The 22,198-nt window shown below is 36.0% G+C and overlaps 1 protein-coding gene across 1 annotated transcript; it reads right to left on the reverse strand.

The window, feature by feature from the left end:
* Positions 1 to 894: 894 nt before the first annotated feature.
* On the reverse strand, positions 895 to 22,072 carry LOC148822754 (serine/threonine-protein kinase DCLK3-like). Its single transcript, XM_088929397.1, has 5 exons — positions 22,012 to 22,072; positions 14,886 to 16,717; positions 3,082 to 3,214; positions 1,964 to 2,131; positions 895 to 1,091 (listed from the first exon to the last, which is right to left on the reverse strand). The coding sequence occupies exons 1-5, from the start codon at positions 22,070 to 22,072 to the stop codon at positions 895 to 897; spliced, it is 2,391 nt and encodes a 796-aa protein (XP_088785523.1).
* Positions 22,073 to 22,198: the final 126 nt, after the last annotated feature.

The following is a 22,198-nucleotide window of genomic DNA, read 5'->3' on the forward strand; positions in this document are numbered from 1 at the left end:
CCAGTATTTTTGTACTGTGGAGAAAACCAGAGCACCTGGAGGAAACCCAAGTGATCGCAGGGAGAACATACAGTACAAAGTCCACATAAATAGGACCCAAGGGCTGGAATTGAGTCCAGAGCCCCAGCACTGCAAGGCAGTAATGTTAACCACTGCACCAATGTACCATCCATTATAACTATCATTATCAAATTTAAAAGTTTCTTGCAAATCAAAAAGAGTTTGCAAAGTCTAATGCATTTATATTTACAGAAGCATATCAAGCAGAATATCTCAGGAGGCTTTTAGCTCATTTCATTGTATGAAATTAATTTAGGCCACAACCTTTCAATAAATTATCTTTTTAATCATTATATTTTACATTTTAATTAGAAGATGATCTGGAGATTAATCTTTTTTAATTCTGTAATTTTCTGCTTACTATTTTCAGGGCAATTCACAAGTAACTATGAGTATTCATTTGTCCTTACTGCATTCAAAAGTGTGCCACACTTTAGGAACTCTAGCCATACATTTTCTTCCCACTTTATCCAGTAGAGATTCATGGGTGGTCCTATCCGCATCCTATCCTGACAAGAAACGGGCTCAAGGTGGGATACACCCAGGATGGAACACAATCCCAGGCCTCAGTTCCGTAGGGAACACACAGACACACAGAAGTCAATTAACCTACCAGTGTGTTTTTTGATTGTGTGAGGAGGCCAAAGCACCTGGTGGAAACCCAAGTGCAGAAGAGGAGAACAGGTTCAGAATTTAACCCAGGGACAATGCTAAACACTGCTCCACCATACTGCCCCTCCTCCTTAAGGAAATCACGCCCATTGTTATATACACCATTTCTGGGACAGAGAAATAATAGGGAAGAAAGGCATGACAATAAATAAGTATCAGAGACTAATGATCTGCAGCACTGGCGTGCTCCCGCTTGCGACGGTTCTTGAAGTGACGTTCAATGTTAGTGGTGACTTCTCGCTGCAGGTTGAAGCTGTTCTTGCTCCCTGATTGCACCCATGGATGCTGCAGTGCCTGCTGGGCTGCATACCTCTTCTCAGGATCCACTAGCAAAAGCTTGCTGATCAGGTCCTTGGAACCTGCGGTGAACATGGCACTTTGAGGAATACACATTAGCTGAATGTACACAGTTTCTCTGCTAAATGTTCTATCTCAGATTACTGTTTGAATAAAAATATGTTAATATGTGGCATTTGTTTTATTAAGGGCCTCTTGTTTGCTGTTTGCCCTTGTTTTAAAAAGTATTAAGAAGAGTCACACTGGTGTTAGTGAAGTCCTGTCATTCCAATTTCTCACAGGCATACCTAAACAAAGAAACTATGATAGACACACAACAGATAGGACCCTTGTGAGTGTCATTGGTAAATCACATAGGCTGCTGTTCACATCTGGCAAGTCATGCAAATAATGTTAATTATTTCTAATTTTCAAAACTGAATTTTTGGAATCCAGAGTCATCTAAGTCTATATCTAAAGAGAATTTGACAAACTCTCAGAAAAGTAGAGAAAATATAGGAGGATAATATAGGAGGAAAGCTGTTACAGAAATTGTTAGGCAGATTTAATGAATAGTTTTGAGAATCTGTAACAGGATTCTCAAAAGAGAGTGTGTAACTCCCCACTGGAGCTTCACAACAGCAGTATCTACAGCAGGGACCTGAACCCAACAATGTATGAGTCCAGAGACTTGTTATGCTGTTCTGCCTTTAGCTTAAGTCTCTATAGCATTCAGATGGAAAAAATGAAAGAAAGCTATGAATTTCTTCATGGTATTCACTGTTAAAAAAGAATAGTTTTACAAGGACTTTTGATTCAAAATGTCACAATAGCATTAAATGAATAAAGGATTATACAGTACTTTATGACAATATATTCAAGGGTCAACTCCTCCTTAAGGTATTCTTTTTTCTAAAATTTGAATTTCCCTAGTTGAGATTTGTGTTATCCTTACCATCTGAGATGTTGTCCCAGTAGGGGGACAGGAACTCATACTCCCCCAGCTGAATAATTTCAAATAGCTCTTCCTGATCTCTTTCCAAACTACGAAATGGAGGGAATCCACACAGCAGTATGTAGACAATTACTCCAGTCGCCCACATATCTACTGGCAACCCATAACCTGCAAAATCAACATAAGAAATTTAATAACACTGATGATACTGCACTAACAAGAATAGCTATGTATAGTAACATAGAATCTTATCTGAACTAAGGATCAAGCAGTTCTTCGTAATAATCATAATTTCTTAGCTGAGTCAACAGCAGTCTAGTTCCTTATGTGGTTAGGAACTTGGAAGTTATTATGCACCACTACATTAGACATCTGACATATACAGTAAAACAGTTCTTTACATACAGCCATGAATGTAAATCTTCAGTATTATTTAATGTTGTTTGACTTTCTTCTACAGCTGACTAACCAGTTATTCTTTTGTTTTGTGAAGGTTAACTTGGTAGTGCATTATTCTTTAACTTCTTAAAAAGATCACCATTTTCAAATGCCTTGAGACATCTAAATTGTCTCAAACTAAATCTAAAACTAAGTCAGTTGTAAACTCTGTGAAAGGCTACACAAAGTGTATTGGCACAGTCCTCTTACTCCTCACAAGTCTTCTTTATTCCTTCTGGGAACCTGCTGGCAGAATATCTGAAGTCATCAACACTCTTGAGAAGAAGTATACTACAATATACTTGTCATTTACAAGGCTTAACTTTAAATCTGTGCCAGGATTTTGCAATTTGTTCCACAGAGTTAAATGCTTTCTTCACTGCCATTGTGCATTTCAGATGTGTTTTTAGTTACATCTGGAGTTCCAATCACATTTATTCACAGAGAACAAACAAAGCTTTGCCATTATATTGCTCTTTACAGAAAGAACAAGAATGTTTGGCCTAGTTACCTAGCAATTCTAGAGACATAATTCTTTATTCTCACCAGCTTTCACTGCACAATGCTAGTTCAGTAATGTCACACCGGGTATCACAATCACATTGATGAATTTATGATTGCCTTATGTTGCTACTTCACTACACAGCACAGATAGCTTTGCTGGAACTTTTGTAGGCTACCTTTTTCAGAGAGTATTTCTGGGGCCACATATGTAGGTGTTCCACAGACAGTGAAGATTGGTTCAGTTACTACCACTGCAAGTCCAAAATCTGCCAGCTTCAGTGTGGTGCTCCCATCTTTGTTGTGTTGAACCTCATTAAAGGATAAAGAAAATCATGGAAAACAGTCCGTATACTATACTACACATACTTGAATAAACAACCTAAAAATAGCATGCAAATTGTGTTGACAAACCCAGATCAAATATAACAATGCTAAAGAAGTCTGAGGTTATTAATCGTTTGATTAAAATGAACATATGGCAGTTCTTCTAAAGTTCATATACTGAGATGAATGCTCAAATTTATATGTTTAACTCTGACATAACCAATGTTTAACATAACACAACTCCTAAGTGTAGTCTGAACACTAAACGTACAGAAGTCCAATAACTATCAATGGATATTATAAGAACCTATTGTACCTATCTCAGTTTAAACAGTTAAACAATATCCGTCATTAAAGCAACAGACTGGTGACACTAGGGTCACCTCATATCTCATCAACAAACCTGTTTTACCCCTTTACTTGGTTTTTACCCTTCAATCTAAACTCTAATTTCAATTTAACTGTAAATACTTCTTAACCTAAATTAATCTGATCATTACAGTTACTGCACATACAGTATTTGCCTTCATATTTCAAAAGAGCTAACCTTAATTCTTCGTGTTGGTTTGGGATAGAAATGAGATTTATCTTTTTACTGCTTGTAACAATGATATTTAGAGACATGGCTGGTCTTATGTTTATATTTGGTTTGTTTAAAAGTAATGTTTTAGTTAGTCAGCATTGGAGTTACATTTAAGAATGATATGGCATTCATAAAGATAAGGAGTTAAGTTGGAGTACAATTAGAAGTCAATTTTTTATAATTTCTATTAAAACATTTTTGGAGTACTGAGCCTGGGAATAGTTTCCAGTTTTTGAGGAGGGCTAAGCCCAGGGTTCTAGCTGTTGTTAGTCCAGTGTGATGGATTGTATACAATATGGTAAAGCATTAAGTAACTGTTCAAAGTATGCTTTCGGTAATTATGGTCTGATTTAAAGTTGGTCAGCACAACTGAATGATAACTCGTCCTACATTGGCATTACCAATTTATTAAATTACCTACTAATTGGTAATTAAAGTAAGAGCTACAGTTAGTTTCACCCTAATTCATAAGTTACTATAATGCTTGTCCATCTTGTCCATGCTATTAATAAAAGAGTCAAATAAATATGAACTCTTTTCCTAATTCATCCAAAATTTAAACATACAGTAGTATAAACATTCATAGACTCCTAATTTTACTACATTTCAAAATCAAGCTAATGATTCAGTTTTTAGTATTTAGTTTTACTGTAATGCTTTGCTGTAATGACTTTTTGTCAATTTGTTCTATGTTAGTTCTAGGATAAGAGCTAGATAATGGTTAACATAACACTTTCCATTAGAATTAACTTCCATTACCATTAGGGTAATGTTTAAATGGCTTAATTATCACAGTTTTAGGGTCAAACATCAAAACCTTGGTGCTGGGCTGTGGCTGAGGTTCTGCGTATTGATAAACCTACGATTGCAATTGGGTTAGGGGTAGTTGACAGGAATAGTTTTAAGATTAAAGTTAGAGTAAAGAAAGTTTTAGAATTTGAACTAAAGCCAGTAACTACATACAGTAAGTGAGCATTAAACACCATCTGCACTTAATACTGGGCCAGTTGCAGGCTAATCCTACTCTGGCAATTATTTTAACCACAACTCCAGCTCATCCCTAACATGCAATTGCATTCACTTTAGTTTGCCACCTTTAATTCACATCCTCAGTCCTCATATCTGTCATGCAAATTTAGATTATATATATGTTCATACAGTACATCTGCTTGGAAATGGAAATCTATGTATAAATTACCAACTACAGTTGATCTTAAAGGTCTCCAAAATAAAAGATTTGTCCATGAGTCAAAATGCTGAGCAGGTGCTCATGAGAATCAAAACTTGGCACCCTTACATTACTGGCACAATTCTTCACCAAATGGTCTACAGTGAGCTCGAGAATTATTGGCACCCTTGATAAAGATGAACAAAAAAAGACATATAAAATAAAGAGCACAGATAATGATCAATATTTTATGCCCAAAAATGGGAAAACTACAGAATAAAGCTACTTTTATTCTAATACAACTATTTAAAAATAAATGTTTATAAATGAGTAATTCTATTAAAGAAAATTAAATCTGCAATGAAATACCGCTTATTTAAATACAACGTAGTTGTAAGGAATGTTATTTTGGACTTCCTGTTTCACCAGAGTATAAAAAAGAGGTACTGTGGCACACATGAGAAAACTTTTTGTCATCCATAACCATGGGGAAAGGCAAGGAACTGACAAATCAAAAGAGACAGATTTGTTGATCTTCACAGATCAGGTAATGGATGCAAAAAAGTACATAAAATGTTTGATGTACCACTTACATGTAGCACTATTAGGGCAAGAAGTTCAAAACCACTAAAAAGTGGTTAACCCACCAGCAAAAGGATGCAAGTGCATCTTGTCCCCACATACAGTGAGGAAGATTGCAAAAGGCTATACGGAAGGGTTCCCCGAAGAAAGCTCTTACTGACAACAAGAAACAAATTTAAACAGCTGGAGTTTGCCAAATGCCATTGGGACTTTGATTGGAACCTGGTGCTATGGTCAGTTGAGACTAAAATTGAACTCTTTGGCCATTCATACCATCAGCAAGCATGGTGTCAGGAGAGGGATGCGTAAGAACTGAACCTCATACCCACTATGAAATATGGCGGTGGATAATTGATATAGTGGGGCCGGTTTGCTGCCACTGCCCCTGGAGCTGTTGTTAAGATCAATGGTACCATGAACTGCTATCATGAAATGGTACTTAATATCGGGATATTCTGGCCAAAAACCTGGTTGCCTCTGCCAGAAAGATGAGAGTTGGTTGCAGGTGAACCTTCCAGCATGACAATGATCCTAAACACATAGCAATAGAGAAACATCTGCTTTACAATGGTCATCCTGGTCTCTGGACTTAAACCAGATTGAAAACCTGTAGTCTGAACTGAAATAGTCAGAAATTTTCCAGAACCTTGATGAACCTTGATGTAAGTCTACACTTATGCTTACATCAAGGTTCATCAAGGTTCTGGAAAATTTCTGCATAGAGGAATGGTTCAAGATCCCTACCAATGTGTTTTCCAACCTTATCAAACATTCAAGGGAAAGGTTTTGTGCTGTTATCCATGCCAGAGGAGGCTGCACCAAGTACTAGAGACAGAGGATCCAATCATTTTGACACCTACGTTTTTGAGGAAAAAATACTATTATTCTTGTGATTTTTTTAAAAATAATTTTATTTGAATCAATAAATCACACTTAAATCACTGTTTTCTAAAGACATGGAACATATGTGAGTTCTGAACAATCTAAAAAGTATAATTTGATTAATTTAATAATTAAGTTAGTTTTAAATGGGCTTTATCTTTCTAATGAAACATTAAATGAAAACTTGCTTCATTGGTAAAATTGTTCCCAATGATGATTTAAGGGTGACCCATTAAACCTGCTAGACTGTCGTTTTCCAAGGCCAGGTTTGCCAATTCCTATGTCATAATTTACCATTAGAAATACAGATGTAATTGTTAAAGATACCGCTAGGGGGGAGTATTTGCAAAGTGATATAGGCTTCAAGCGAGACAGAAAACGTGGTCAAATTAGAGCTCTGCTGTTATTTAACCATTTAATTCAAGCTTACCTCATGACAATGTTTTTTGGTTATATTATATGAATAATATTGTGTGTCCACTTCTGATGATATAACTTATAACCTATCAGATATACTAACATTTCTAAATTTAGGTAACTTTTAACTGTAAGCTTTAAAATGTAATGATTTTCAAACAAGGTAGGGAAGAAGTGGTAAAGAGGCAGTGCTTGGGAGAATGTTATTTATCCCTTTAAGTATTGTGAAGTCAATCATTAAGAAATCATGCAATTATCATTCCAGTTACTATCTGCAGTATGCCAGTCCTCCCTTACAAACTGAGTAGGAGGTCAAACAAAATATAGTTTCAGGAAGGCACTTTAAAACTAAAATAACAGATTTTTAAGATTAACTGAAACAAATATGAAACAAGATATAAAACAAATGTCACATTTTAATACATTGACAAAATCCCCTTTTAGATATGTTCACAATTTGTTATGTTGCAAACTGAAATAGAAATCCATTTACTGTATATGGGAATTATTGTCACTGACACATACAAATTAAAAATTCTTGACATTTTCACATGTAAATTAAAAGAAAACACTGAAATGTCTGGATCTCTTAAATATTCATTACACTCCAAATTGAGCTTAAATGAATCTAATTTCCTTGTGAAATCACTCTAAAAGTTGAATGTTTGGAGCTTATCTGTGGTCAGTTCTACTGGTTGACATGATTTCAGAAGAAATAAACCTGTCTATATACAGTGAGATCACTCATTTGACACTGCATGTAAGAGCAGTTACTCTACCGTGAACACCGAAGAGCTGTCCACTCCCGAGAAAAGCTCATATAATATTATGCCTGGAATTTGCAAGAAGGCATGTGACAGAAAAGATTCTCTGGTCTGATGGAACAAAAATTGTATTCTTTGGCCTGAATGCAAAACTCTATGCCTCATGCAAACACAGCACACCACCTTTGAAAAACAATCCTTACCATCATGTTATGTGGGTGCTTTTTGCTTTTTGGTGGCAGAGACTTTGGCACTTATCAGGATAGAGGAGACAATGAAGCCAAATAAATGCAAATCCTTGACTTGAATCTGCTTTACTCACCAAAAGACCTTATATTGGGGTGAAAATTAATGGTTCAAAAAGACAATGACCCCAAGCATACAGCCAAAGTAACACTGGAGTACGTCAGAACAAGAAGGTGAATGTCCTTGACTTTCTATGGAAGCACTTAAAGATTGAGGTTCACTGATGCTCCTCGTCCAACTTGACAAAGCATAAGCAGAATTGCAAGGAAAAATGGGAATGCCCAAATCCAGATGTGTAAAGCTGATACAGACTGTAGATACCGTATGGGGTGTGTTCAGTGGGGAGGCAGAGCTCTCAACAGAGAGCAACACGTTGCCTCGGTAACCACAGCGGAGCTGAGTTTAGCAGCTGATGAGTCTCAGCTTTGGGAACACTTTACATGCTAGCTGAACACGTCCCACAGAAGAGATCAGTCGTGTTCAAGCTGCAGGTGAGAGGGGACAAGAGCTCAGGGTCCCCATATGCGGAAGTTCAGCTGTGAGAGAGCAGGGTCGATGCAGGACAGCATCTAGCAGCTGCATCTAAACCCCAATAAGGGAATTAGAGAGCGACAGTTCCAGAGGGATCTGGGAGAAACTTGCCTTAATCCCTGAAGGGACCTGGAAGGAACTGTGTGATTTGAGTCTTTAGAGACTGTGTAGTGTATGGAGACTAGAGTTTTAAAAGGACAGCAGCCTATTACAGTGAGGAAGAAAAGAGCTGTCCAGGAGATCTGCTGTAAGAGTGTTTAAGTGTATAGAGTGAGTTGAATATTGGAGCTAACAGTGATGGCTGGGTGGCTGGGTACAAGTGCGAGGTACTGTATGCTAGCAGCTGCGTGTGTGATAAAACAGAGGAGGCTGGGCGCAGAGATGGCTCTCTGGCAGCTGCAAGGGCATAGCCTAGGGTGTGAGAGTGAGATGCCAGAGAGGTTGTGTGTGTGGTTTTTAATTGGGGAAACTGTGTTGAGTCTTAGCACAAGTGGTGAAGTGCTACAGGGGACTCGGATGCTTAGTGAGAGTCTCAGCACAAGAGTGTGCTGCTGGAGACTGTGTGTGAGACCCAGCCTGGTGGCGTCAAGTGAGGACATCAGAGGCTGGAGGTGGATCTGGAACAAGTTCTGGCTGTTTGTGAGAGGGAGCTGGAGACTCCAAACAACGCAGGGGGAAGAGGCTCCTGACTAACCAGGTGGTGAAAGTTGGAGGTGACGTTTGTCGAGCCTGGGAATCAGGGAGCGAATGGCTCAGCAATGGACCTCCATTTTGATCTCAGAGGAGATCATATAGGACAGTGGTGAGAGTGAGTTGGAGACGCAGGGTCTGAGAGTCTGCGAGACGAAGGCCCAGAGGTCGCGCCACATGCCCTGGTGCCTCAATGAGTGGGCCGAGAATATCACCATTCTCAGAAAAGAGTGGCTGCAGAAAAGTGCGAAAAGGTTCTCCAGCAGGCTTTGAGGGGTGTGTCCCCTTTGACACACTACAGACATGGCAAAAAGTTTCATGGTCAATCACAACAAAAATTGATGTTTATTTGTAAATGCAAAGTGTTATTTTTGGTGCAAGTTCCAACACAGCACATCAACCACTCAACACATTCATTTAATTTGTGAAGAATGGTGGGGGCTTCTCAGCAGCAGAAACTGAGCAATAAGAAGTCATTTAGGATCTGTGTGATAACTGAGTAAATAATGGGAACATTTTTTTAGGAAAACCTGCTTGAGTCACCCATGGATTCTAAAACTAGGTTAAAAACTTGTGCAGTTGTACATATACAGTAAACTAATGTGTAATTTTAGTATGACAATGAACAGAAGCACAAGTGGTAAAATCACACTAGAGTGAATGTCCTTCAGTTACCTGGTCAAAGTTGTGTACAGTATCCTATAGGGATTTATGGTGAGACCTATATTTGTCTGACTGATGTTTTTATCCAAATTATCATACATTGTCATCTATTTATACAACTCAGTAATTTACTGGAACAATTCAGTTCAAGTATTTTGCTCAAGGGTACAACATTTTGTACCTGAAGATTTTTGCCAGAAAGAATAGCCATAAATTTTATCATCCAGCTGTGCAAAGTTACACTGATCCAAAGACACAGAGAGCAGTAATTGCTGCAAAAGGTGCTTCTACCAATTACTGACTTATGAGGCAGAATACTTATGCAATTAGGAAATTTTACTTTGCAGATTACTTTACTTTTCTGACATTCAAGCCCCTTTGCATATTAAAAGTGTTCAGTCTGATTTAAAATGGTTTAAAATAAAAACTGTAAAAGCATATTAACATTTTCAAATAGCAAATATTAAAATTTCACATAGCAAATTCAATTTTCCCCAAATTTCAATACGTAAGTCATAATTAATCAGCATGTGACATTATTGGAACGGAGTGATTAGTTTTGCAAGGCACTGTATCTTTTTATCAATGTGTTGTGTGCTGATGCAAGATCACTATTTCACTATGCAGTCAACTAACAAATGCTTATTGGGATTAAAGAAAAGGTGACACAATGTGGACTGGTACACAGGATCAGGTAGTACTTATACAGTTTTATTTATTTTGTGATTTATATTAAAGGATTCAAATTATTTGGCATAATATAGATATTGTCCATATACTTATAGTGGCTTTCTGGTGAGTCAAATGTTATGGTCGGCAAAGTAACACTGTGAATTCCAAGTAAAAAACAAAAGAGATTACCTCACACAATCTAATATGCATGCCATTCAATCTTTGCATCCTGCTCACAAAGCTGATATTTGCTCTAGGTTCTGTACTGCCAGCTGGTGGGAGCATTATTTGGTTGATTTTTAAATCAGCATTTCTTTCTTCTGCATTCTCAGTTTCCTTAGCTAAAAATAATAAGACCATATGGTCCAAAGAAGGAAGATAATATAACATAGGAGCAACCGTGTGTGTGCGTGACATCCTGTAAGCAACAAAAGCAAATATATGTGGATAGAGAATAGAGAAAGAAAGAGAAAGACTGTCAACATGTATATCTTTCCTAGCACAATTAAAAGATATGTTACATGCTACTGTATTTAGGAAGATAATGTGTTCAAATCACTTAGAGCATAAGAAATATAGATCAAATAAATCTCTCCATATGTTAGCTAGGTCGTTTTGTAATTCTTTTCAATATTTCATTTAGTTTGGCACCTTCTCTGTTTGTTTTTGCTTGCATTCATTTCAAATCAGGGGTGAACAGTTTTGAAGAAGCTTACTTTTCAAAATAAACTTCATTACAGGTACACATTACTTTTGTAAGGGATTAATTATCAAAACTAACAACTTGTGGGGCAATAAATTTAAAGTGTAATCAATTACAGTGATCTTAAACAATGATATTACAGTGTGTATACAGTAGTTACTATCTAAAATACCTCTTGCTGTGTAAAGCACTGCTTAAAAACAATTTGCTGTAACTTCCAATTTTAAAAAAGTAATCTCGTACATAATGAACTTTTAAGTGTAATGTATTTCTTATCAAAATTACTTCCCCTAACACTGCTTATGGAGAGCTTTTATCTCTAAGGTGACCTCTTCTCACTCATATTCAGTATTTATTGTATATTTATAGCAGGTTCACACCACATACTGTAAAAGGAAACAGTGCAGTTGTTTCTGTACCCAGACTTGATCAATTGAGGACATGGTGTATTTTATATAGCCTTTTCAGCTAAACAATGCAGTATATAGAAATATATTTATGAAGACTGGTTTGATTGAATTCTCCGTAACGACAGTTGCTAAAGTGCTATCAATATTACTATTATCAATCAAGACTTCCAAATGCGTATTACTGTAGATGAGGTAAATCAAAGTAGTTGGATATTGCTTTATTTAAGTTTTAATCTTATAGCAGCAGTGTGAACATTTATTTCCTTCAGTACTGCTTTGTACCCAGTACTGATAAATGCTTTATTACAACAAAACCTCTTGAAAGAAAGTTCAGGTGGGTAGCTGCGTCAGCATGCGTAGGCTGCAAAGGAACAAGTAATGGGTTTATTCCATGCTGAAAAAAAGACGAAAGAAAACACAACGTTTCGGCCGTGGAGCTTTCTTCATGTGTCTCTTGAAAGATGTTTTTTTTTATTTCAAGAAGCAAAGCACCCTGTCTGATTGTTTGGTTTGATTAAGTAGTTGTTTTTCATTACATAAAAAAGATATTTAAGATTATGAGAGTTTTTAGGCTAGCAACTTCTTCAACAATTTTAAAAAATGTAAGTAATGAGATGCAGTTTTGCAACACATTTTAAATTCCTGTATTATAAGGAGATGAGGGCACTGTTTAACCAAGTAATGAATGTCACCATGGTTACTCACTGACAGTGACACTTTCCTGTTCAACCTAGAAGAAATATTACAGATGCTAGAGGGATGCTTGCTTTGGAAAATTTGGAAAACTGTCCTAAATTATCTTTGCTTCTCATGTGCTTTGTAATTACTGCGTAATGAATCGTGATATCTAGGCTGGGCAAGTGAACAGCACTTGGTTTGTAGGTTTTGTTTCACTGAGGCAAAAGCTCAGCAGTGAGTAAAAGTACTTGAAATTTACAACTGACAGCACTGCATGCTGATGTGTCATTATGAATATAATAATTATCATATTATAGAATTACATCATTTAATCCTTATAACAGCAGGGCACAATCTTAGAACAGTGGGAGTATCAAATCCAGTTTAAAGGTGTATTAAGTAGATTTGCTTTCTATGAATTTGTAAATTAACATGTAATGTAATAACATTTTTCCACAATGGTACTTGTTAGAAAGACAAGCAGAATATCAGTCTAAGGTGCTCTCGTAAATATTTAGAGGCTTCTGTGATTGAACCACAAAAGTACAAGTAATTATACAACACACAGAGATTTTATTTTGATTAATTGCTGGTTCTTTCCATGTTTTCCTTCTGTGTATTCCTTTGTTTCTATGTTTCTAAACATCTTACAATCAAGGCTTATTGAGTGTAATCATCCAGCCCTGCTGAAAACAAAACAGAAACTAATGTCTTAAGACTAATGCAGAGGAGAGCTTGAGTGAAAGTAGCAAAAAAAGCTGGGAGCACCATACATTAATTACACAATGTCTTGGTATTTATGTGAGTGTTTATATGTACAGTAATTACAATGTTATTATGCCTAGCTGTATGTAATGTGTAATTTCTTTTAATCGTACAGAGAACTACACAACTGGCACAGATATTTTTTTAGCAATATGAGTATTTCATTACTGAAGTAATTTCTTGTTGAGATTATGTACTGTAAATGACAAGCACAGGCATAGCTTTATTAGTGAAACATAGTGAAATCTTTAGTGAACATTATTTATTAATTCAGGTGGGTAGCTACGTCAGCATGCGTAGGCTGCAAAGGAACAAGTAGGAGAAGGCTCCACAGCCAAAACATTGTGTTTTCTTTCTTCTCTTTTCAGCATGGAATAAACCTATTACTTATTATTTATTAATGACAAGAGGTAATAAGTACTTAGCTTAGATTTATAGAGGGATTTTCCATCATTTGTTAAGGACTAGTAATTCACTTATAAAGAAACAAAGTTCTTTACAGAGTACCCCTAAAATACAGTTACTAACAGTGAAATAACAATTTCAAAGCAAACAATTAACTACAGTATGTGCTGTATCACTGTATTTACAATTACAAATGTAATTATTATAATTAGATAGACAGTGAAAACATTCTTCTTGAAGTGGTAACAGTACTTCAAAATTACACTTAAATATTCTGGTAATAAACATGTGTCCAATGCCATAGGTTAGATAAACTGAAGCCTACTGTATGTCTTTAAGACAACAGTGGATTAGTTATTTGGATTTATTAAAATTATGAAAAGCATAAAAGATGATTGCACTAGACGAGCTGCAATAATTTATTTTTTTAAAGTATACCCCTTGAATGATATTGTTAGAGCTAGTTGGAGGTGCTAAACATCTAGCTTGTGTCAATTGTCAACATTTAAGCTCTCTGGAAGCATCAAAGCAAGAACTGAGGTGTGTACTGAGTTGTAAGGGGTCTGAGACAGACTATTTAAATGAATGGCCAGGTTTTCCTTGGTTATTAAGATCTTGGGGAATCATTAACTGTCATCAACAGTCCAGGAACACAGAATAAAAAGACAGAGAAGGGAGAAAGATGAGAAAAGAGAGGAAACAAGAGAGGACAGACAGCAAGACACAAGGAATGAAAAAAAGGAGTGCTAAGCAAGTGGTTATGGTTCTCACCAACCTTAAGGAGCAGATTCTAATTTCGTATTTGAACCTTGTTAAAAGAGCTTGCCATTCCTTTGTTTTTAGGAAACTCTGATTTCCCATATAGAAAATTCCTATATTAAAAACAATCTTTCCTGCTTAGTTAATGCATTTTTAGAATACGGAGATACAGTAGGTTCCCATTCACTTTGTAGCATCCAGATCTATATAGATAGATTTAACTGTAGATCATATTCTATTTAGTTTAAAACATTAACTCTCTTGTTGGCCTGTCTAGGCTGTCTAGGTGATACAGTATATGGGATCTTTGAATACTTGGAGTAGAGTGTTACATGTATATAGGATCTTTCAATACTGGGTAGTAGTCTGGAGTTTTACAGGTTAGTCAGGATGTTGGCTTCCGAGACACCTTGTTTATAAATAGAGTAACTTGTATGTTGTGTTCTTTAGTTTGTGTTGTGTAATTTTTAATCAATGCTTGTTTATCCCAGTTTCCTCTGATTTATTACTCCTTTACCAAAGCTGTGCCAGAGAACAAAGATCTCAAGTGCCTGCTATTATACCAACCGCTTGGGTATATGTTTGGCATTATCTTTACTATTCTGGGGTTATAATTATTTAATTTACTTATAGATTATACCAGTCTGTCTGTTTCAGCAATTCTCTATTTTCTTAACCCCCTATTTGTAATAATACATTCTAAAATATAATTGAATTAGGGAAAGGGACGCAACTTACCAAAAGGTTCTCTGGTTTCAAATCTCTATGAACAATGTTCTTGCTGTGAATATATGCAAGTGCTTGACAAAGATCATTAACCATGAGAGATGCATTGTGTTCAGTAAACTTGACACTTTCTGTGATGGAATCGAAAAGGTCTCCTCCATGAACAATCTCCATAATGAGGTAAATGTCACTCTCAGTCTCATAGTCCTGCAGCAGCCGCACCACGTTTGGGTGGGAGAGGCTCTTAATGATGGATATCTCATTTTCTATCATGTGCTCTTTACCCTTCAGTTTGGCCTTACTGATGATTTTCATGGCATAGGCAAAGTCAGTGTTACGAAGTTTGCACTCCTTTACAACAGCAAAGTTCCCATCCCCTATGACTCTGCCAATCTCGTAATAACTTTCAATGTCACTTTTGGTTTTCACAAGTCTTGGCTTCAAAATACAGTTTCTTGAAGATTCTCTTTCAGAACTTTGAACTTCTTCTTGTGTCTCTCTGGTTTCAGCCTCTTGCTGTCCTTCCTTATTCATATTTTTCTGTTGGAAGTCTTCAGAAACACTACAGAGTCTTTCTGTCTGAACTTTATAAGGGCTTTTATTTTCAGTCAAGTTGGACCTACCATTAAGAAACCTCTCTGATACTGAATTCTCATTTCTCACTTCAGAGTCACATGGATTCCTGGCAGATTGCTTTTCCACAGCACACTTCTTGTCTTCCAGCTCCGTTGTTTTCTCTGATTTGCTTTGACCATGGAAAATAGGCATGTCCCCATGTTCTTTGCAAGTCCAGCTGCTTTCTTTTCTATACTTCTTTGTATCTTCACGCTCATGTTTTTCTTTCTGGAAATTATCCTCTGACATTTTGGAGCTCTTTGGCTTTTGCCTTCTTTTCTCTAGTGGCAATTTTTCAGGCTGGTCTTCCTCCCTCCCCTGTGCTTTGTTGTCAGGAGACACATTTTTTCTCTGGATTAAAGTACACTGCTCTCTTTGTCCTCGATTCCTTTTACACTTTTCACAAAGGCTTGCGTTTTCTGTGTAAATGTGAGCAAATTTTTTAATATCCTCATCTCTGTGCGGGAGACTGCCTTTAAATCTGTTCTTTTCTGACAGCTCTTTCTGCTGTCGCTCCCACCTTTCCCTCTCCCACCTTCTTGCCTTAAGCCTCTCCTCCTGACGGGCCTTGTCTCTGACTCTCTGCAGGTTGGTAGCTGCCTGCTTTGGAAGCTTTGGACCTTTCTGTTTGGTGACTATGGGCTCCTCATGAAATCCGCTGTCTGCTTTTGATGTTTTTGTTTGAGGTGTTTGAAATTGTTCCCAATTTTGCTGTACGGTGCTCTGAGAATACGGACAGTCTGGATAGAGCTCCTCCAAAACGTCCTGAAAATCCTTCACTGTCAACTTCTCCCTCCCCGCAGCAACAAAGACATCATCCCCACGGAAGAAGTCAGACACACTCCGGATCTCCCTGCCTTTGAGGCTGAACAGTCTTTTTACTCTGTCATTTTTCCATCGGGGAAAACCGAGGGCCTCTGATATGTCAGCCAACAGTTGCTCAAAGGTCTGCACAGAGCGCCTATTAAGAAGAATAGTTATCTTCCTCAGGTTTCTCTTGCTGCCTGGCCTCACCACAGTCACTATCCTTGGCTTCAATGGGCTATTCTCTGCATGGATGGTATGAAAACCATTTCCATTGTGATGGAATGGCTTTTTGAAACAAGTGGTTCCTGACAGTGTCTTTCCAAATGTGCTGGAGCTCATGGGTGGATAAGTTGCCTGAAGTCTTATATCACAGTTCCCTTGTCTTAGATCCTTGATTGAGATAGGAAGGGAAGCTTGCTGTCCTACAATACAGAAAATGGGAAGAAGGATTTTTGCTTAGTTATGCTGATCATTTTTTTAATACAACAGATTTTATTTTGAAATTTTGTTTGTATTTGTCCTGTGATTGAAGGAACTTTTCCAATCTATTATGCATTTTTTTCCTGGAACGCTATTAGTTACAGCAAAATTGCATAGAACAGATCATTTACTGGTTTATATATATCTATAATACATATATATTTGTTATATATACTGTAAGTACTAAAGCTTATATAAGCTTAGACACACATATACTGTATAAAATATATAAGCACATAATTATGTGTTTCTGAAAAAATACTATTAAGTAATTAGCAAAATATTTCACTTGGTTTAATGAAAACATTTTTTATTTATGGGAATTTTCTAACACTGATATACAGTAACTGGTTAAATCTGATATAATCTGATATAACTGTTTGTTTTTCCTAAACAGATAATCTACAGTAGGTACATTTTTTTTTCATTATGTTGTGCTCAGAAATACATATTACATAATATACATGTTGTTTCAAATCAGCAGGAGCAATATTTTTTGCTGGGTCCTTCTGCTAAAATGAAATGCGTTTCATGGCATGTCTGTGTTAACTGGATAAACACTCAATTTCAAAAGTGCCTAGATTGGACTCAGTAACCCGGGATTTAGTAACTAGGATATGGGCATGTAAACAGTGTCATGAGTAAAATTAAAGAGAACAAGCCAATCAAAAACTAGGAACCGGCAGAGTGGGGAGTTCTTGTGATGCCAACTCAGGGTATGGACCATGACCCTGAATAAATTCCAATGTCCTCCTTTTCCTTGAAGTGCTTTGCAATTGTAGTAATCCTTACTGTTATTTCTCTCCTTTGCAAAATCATGAACAACAAAAAGCACTGGGATGACAAGTGTCTCTTTTCTCATCTTCAGTATCCTGCCTGGTCTGACCTTGATTTGAGAAACTAATTGATTTTAAAAACTCTGTGTAAATTGTTTGCTCTTGGTTAACATAACAGCAGTAACCTTTATACAATATCAATAGTTTTTTTTATTTTATGTTCACATATATGCCTTTGTTGCTATTATGATTTACGATGATGAAATCACACAGACAATAACAAGTTAATATAATTATTTTTATAGATCAGTTATTTTCATTTTTACCACAAAGGAATATCCAAATAGAAATTTGTTTCAGGATACTTTACTTTATTTAATCACTACTATCTGAAGGACTGTAGGACCAGGGCCAGATACCCTCAGTCTAAAGCACAGAATTTACTGTAAATATGCTGCATGGATTGGACCCATATTGTTTAAACTAAATAAAACAGGATCTTTTAACACTGATGTCTATAATCCTAGTGGAACTCAGGTTGAAATGATGTATTTGAATCAACATTGGTAATATTCCCTCCTTTGCCTGCCCTTGAGTATACTGTATAACTGAATTCAAACCTCCAAAGTCAGTAATATTCCAAAATGCTTTTTCTTGCAGTGACCTAAGTTTTGAATAAAGGCCTTTTTAAAGGTGACCTGATCAGACATTGTTCCACCTGGACCTCATTGGGTAAAAGTGCACCTAATGAGCTTTCGTGTGATTGGTGTGATTGGCAAGTTGCAATGCCTCACTGCAAAAGCTGTATTGCTGGTCAGAGGGCTTAAAACAAATTGACACCTTTTTGTGATAGGACATAAGCTATAACTATAGTATTCTCATTCCAGAAGATGTTGCGTTTCTTTTTTCCACCAGTATACAGTATATAGCACCTGATTGGACTTGCAGCTGTCAGTCTTCTGTACTGTGAGAATGTTAAAAGTGGAATGTAAAGGCCAGATTTATATACTCATATATTCAAAATTGACTTTAAACATTTACTTGTCTTTTACAAGATATTGAGATGATTGGATTTAAAAAAAAACCATTTTCTCCTATTAAAAGTTTGGAAGCTCAAATTTTTCTTCTCTTTCTTTTCTTTCCTTTTTCAGTTCATAATACATTCATATAAAGTATTATGTTAAATTACTCACTTTTGTTTCTAGTACAAAATACATCTGCACATATTTTCACAACTTGCATTTAATTATTAAAATATTTATTGCATCAATGTTCTCCATATGTGTGTTGTTCCAAGTTATTTCTGTGCCTTCAAAGTTTGAAATTTTTGCAATGGAACAAAACACTATAAAAAATCATCCCATTATTATGTAGGGTTCAGCTAAAACCCAGCAACCTCTTGTTTCCAGGAAAGAAAACCAGAGTATAGTAGGAATGGCTTTATCACAGGGGGAGTCTTTCAATAGATAACGGCTTATTCTCAGACTGGGAATAAAAAAGATGCCACCTTTTCATCCAAAGCAGTTCCTAGAGCAACCGGTTACACAAAAAGAGTCTTGACTTGCATTCAACTAGGCGTATAATCAACAAGGCTGCTAGCCATAGATGAGTTCTGAATTGAGGACAGAGGTGTTCAATGGAGCAGACATTTAACTAAGTCAGAAATAGCATGTGCTTATATCTTGCAACAGATGTGCCCTTCAACCTAGTTTGGCCATTCCTTTTAGGCAACTGCACCACCCAAGGAGCAGAACATGACCCCCCAATAAAGCTGGTGAAGTGATCTATCATGTTCAGGGACGCTGAACAAAAGACAGAAAATTGTCCATTTATTAACAATCTATATAGATGATATGAAACTGAGGTTTAAAAATAAACATATACTGGCAATTGTTATGTGATGTTTTAAAATTTTAGAAGAGATGTTTATATATATAATGAATATTACTGTATGTAATGAGTAAGATTCACTGATTCAAATTCGTTTTAGAGAGTTTAATCCCTTTGTAAATACACTTTTAATTTATGTAAAACAAATTTTTTATTTACTCAACCCTTTCTTCCCTTTCATATTGGAGGAAAATCAAACAGAACAGCTGCCAGTAAAGTACATTTCAAGCACAGAAAGACTCTCAAATTGCCTGTGCTGATGAGAAAGTCTAACTCCTGCTGCTGAGCATCATATTCTTAGGGGTAGTTCCTACTGTATACTGTCCTACTGCTGGAGGTGAGAGGACCAGATTATGCCTCCTAAGGTTGCTCATTCATGTTTAGTTGGTCTGTTTTTTTTGTTTTATTTATCACCCTATTTTTAAGTAGTACAGAAAAAAGTCAAAGAGATATGGTTGTGTAAGAGTTTATGTTACATGTACTGTATTCATCACTTTAATCCCCCTCCCACAAAACAATGGATAACACACAAGTTAAGAGTGGGGAACTGAATTGTAAAAAACTAATTATAGCATTTTGTCATCATCAACTTGCACATTGAATAACCACTTCAATCTTTCTCTCAGGACAGGACTACTATAAAGGTTGCACTGTACTCCATGTAATCATACTGTAATCCACACCTTTCTTTGAGCTCTGAACTATAGTAAATATACACACCAAGTTTAAAAAAAAAATACAAAATCCTTGAAAATACATTTTTCTGTTTTGATGGCTCTAATTTATAGATAGACATAATTAGCATTATTTATTCTTACATGTTTTACAAGGGAGTTTTTTTAACTAAAGCAATTAATGATAAACAGACATTTACATGCAACACAGTATTACAAAGTGCATCAAAACACTGCATTTGGATTGAAAAGGACATTCAGCATAGATTTCTACAGATGACTGGAATGACACTTAAAGTTTGGCCTCATCCATGAAAGGCAATCCTTGTCCTATGATTTTTGTGGAAGTATTCTGTCTTGCCTTGTGTACTTTTAATAATTTAGAACTGCCAAGATCCTGTAACTGAGAATCTCAAATGACCTCGGAGTCACTGAGATGGAAAGAAAAAAAAATCTGATCGCCCGTGTTTGCTTACAGAGCAATTTCTTCCACTGTTTCAGGCAAGAGATGGCTACCTTTCCAAGCATTGCTCTTAATAGAACTCCACCTGGAAGATGGTCCAAGAGAGGCAATGATCATACCCAAGCCCTTAAAAATCAAAATATCTTATGCCTAATTTTCTCCTAATCTATTACATACGGTATACGCATATTTAACATGTATACATAGCCTAGTATAGCATATAAGGTGTTATATTTCTACAATCAAAATATCCTGTTATTTTTTTTATAAATTTGCTTATTGATTTGTTTTTGACACTGTGACCTTTTTCTTTCCAAGATGATCTCACACCGTTTTGGAAATCCTGAGTAATTACTATGCATGTTAAAATTAGGTTTTGTAGGAAAAAGAATTGTAAATGCAGTCTTATAACAATGAACATTTATTTTTCTCCTCATGATGTGCGGATAACAATATGTGACAAATATGATATACTGTAGAATGTTTAGTATTCTGTTTTCTTAAGCATTGAGTTTGCGTTCATTGAGCAGCGTCAATTTGTTAGTCTTTAGATCATCACAATATATTTCAGGAACAATACTTAATTAAAATTAACACTAATTCTCCACTAAAATGTATTTTTAAAAAAATATGAAGTATAAAGTAATTATAGTTAAAATGTAAAAGTGTTACCTGATTTCCCAATGCAAATGAGTTTAGAAAGTTTAGAGTAATTTATCTGCATCTATCACTGTTATCAAATGTAACGAATACTTCTTTAAACTGATTTAGAAAATTACAATTTCAGAGACTAGAAAATAACGTATTATAGGAAAAAATAAGTATAAAAAAGCTGCTTGTATTGTTATGATTATTATAACTTCATACACATGGATTAAATTATTACTTGTGGTTTGGTCATTGTTAACTTTTTAATGCTACTACAATACTTTTTTAAATGATGCAGAGGTGTAAAAAAGAAAAGATGTTCCATGATGTGAAACTTTGGGTCAAAAGTTAAATGCTTTTACATTCAGTGTTGCTCGAAACTGTTTCAGTTACCTACAAATGTTGTATCAATACTCATAAACTCTCAGTTTATAATACAAGATTTTTACACTCAATTCAAAATTCAACTATAACAGCACAAATAGAAACATGCTGTTTTACAAAATGTTTTATCATACATCTACAGTACAAAATTAGTTAAAATGTTCGGTACTGTTAAATTGTCTTTTTCATGGAGTTTGCTGTATATATGGTATTTTATTGTTGATTTCTGAGAGATGAAGAGATAAAATAATCTAAAAGGTAATGGAAGATAAAGTTACCATTTGTATCAAATATTTGTTTCATTAATTCCTTAATGCATTTTCTAAATCAGTGCAAGAAAATTGCCAGATAGCATTATAACAGGCACTAGGAAAGAGCATAGAACACTGATAGTAACTCACCCGACTGCCTCCAAATGGGACTTGCCACTTCACTAGGACCCTGCTTCTTGAAGGCTGGCATGGTAGTGAAGCAGATATTCCTCTATCCGAAGACACATTAACTGAATAACACTGAACTGCATTCCCTGACAGTGTGCAGAAAGACTTAGAGTATCTATACAGCCTCCTCTTAAGTGCCCTAAAGTCT

The sequence above is a fragment of the Atractosteus spatula genome, chromosome 12 (assembly GCF_055471065.1).
Source record: "Atractosteus spatula isolate fAtrSpa1 chromosome 12, fAtrSpa1.hap1, whole genome shotgun sequence".
NCBI lineage: Eukaryota > Metazoa > Chordata > Actinopteri > Semionotiformes > Lepisosteidae > Atractosteus > Atractosteus spatula.

Bases quoted from the DNA above. Each gene is read 5' to 3' on its own strand.
- LOC148822754 (XM_088929397.1), bottom strand. From the start codon at position 22,072: ATGCCAGCCTTCAAGAAGCAGGGTCCTAGTGAAGTGGCAAGTCCCATT. The intron at 16,718-22,011 runs GTGAGTTACTAT...TCTGTATTGTAG, and splicing joins TCCCATTTGGAGGCAGTCGG to GACAGCAAGCTTCCCTTCCT. The intron at 1,092-1,963 runs GTAAGGATAACA...TGTTCACCGCAG, and splicing joins CTGGGACAACATCTCAGATG to GTTCCAAGGACCTGATCAGC.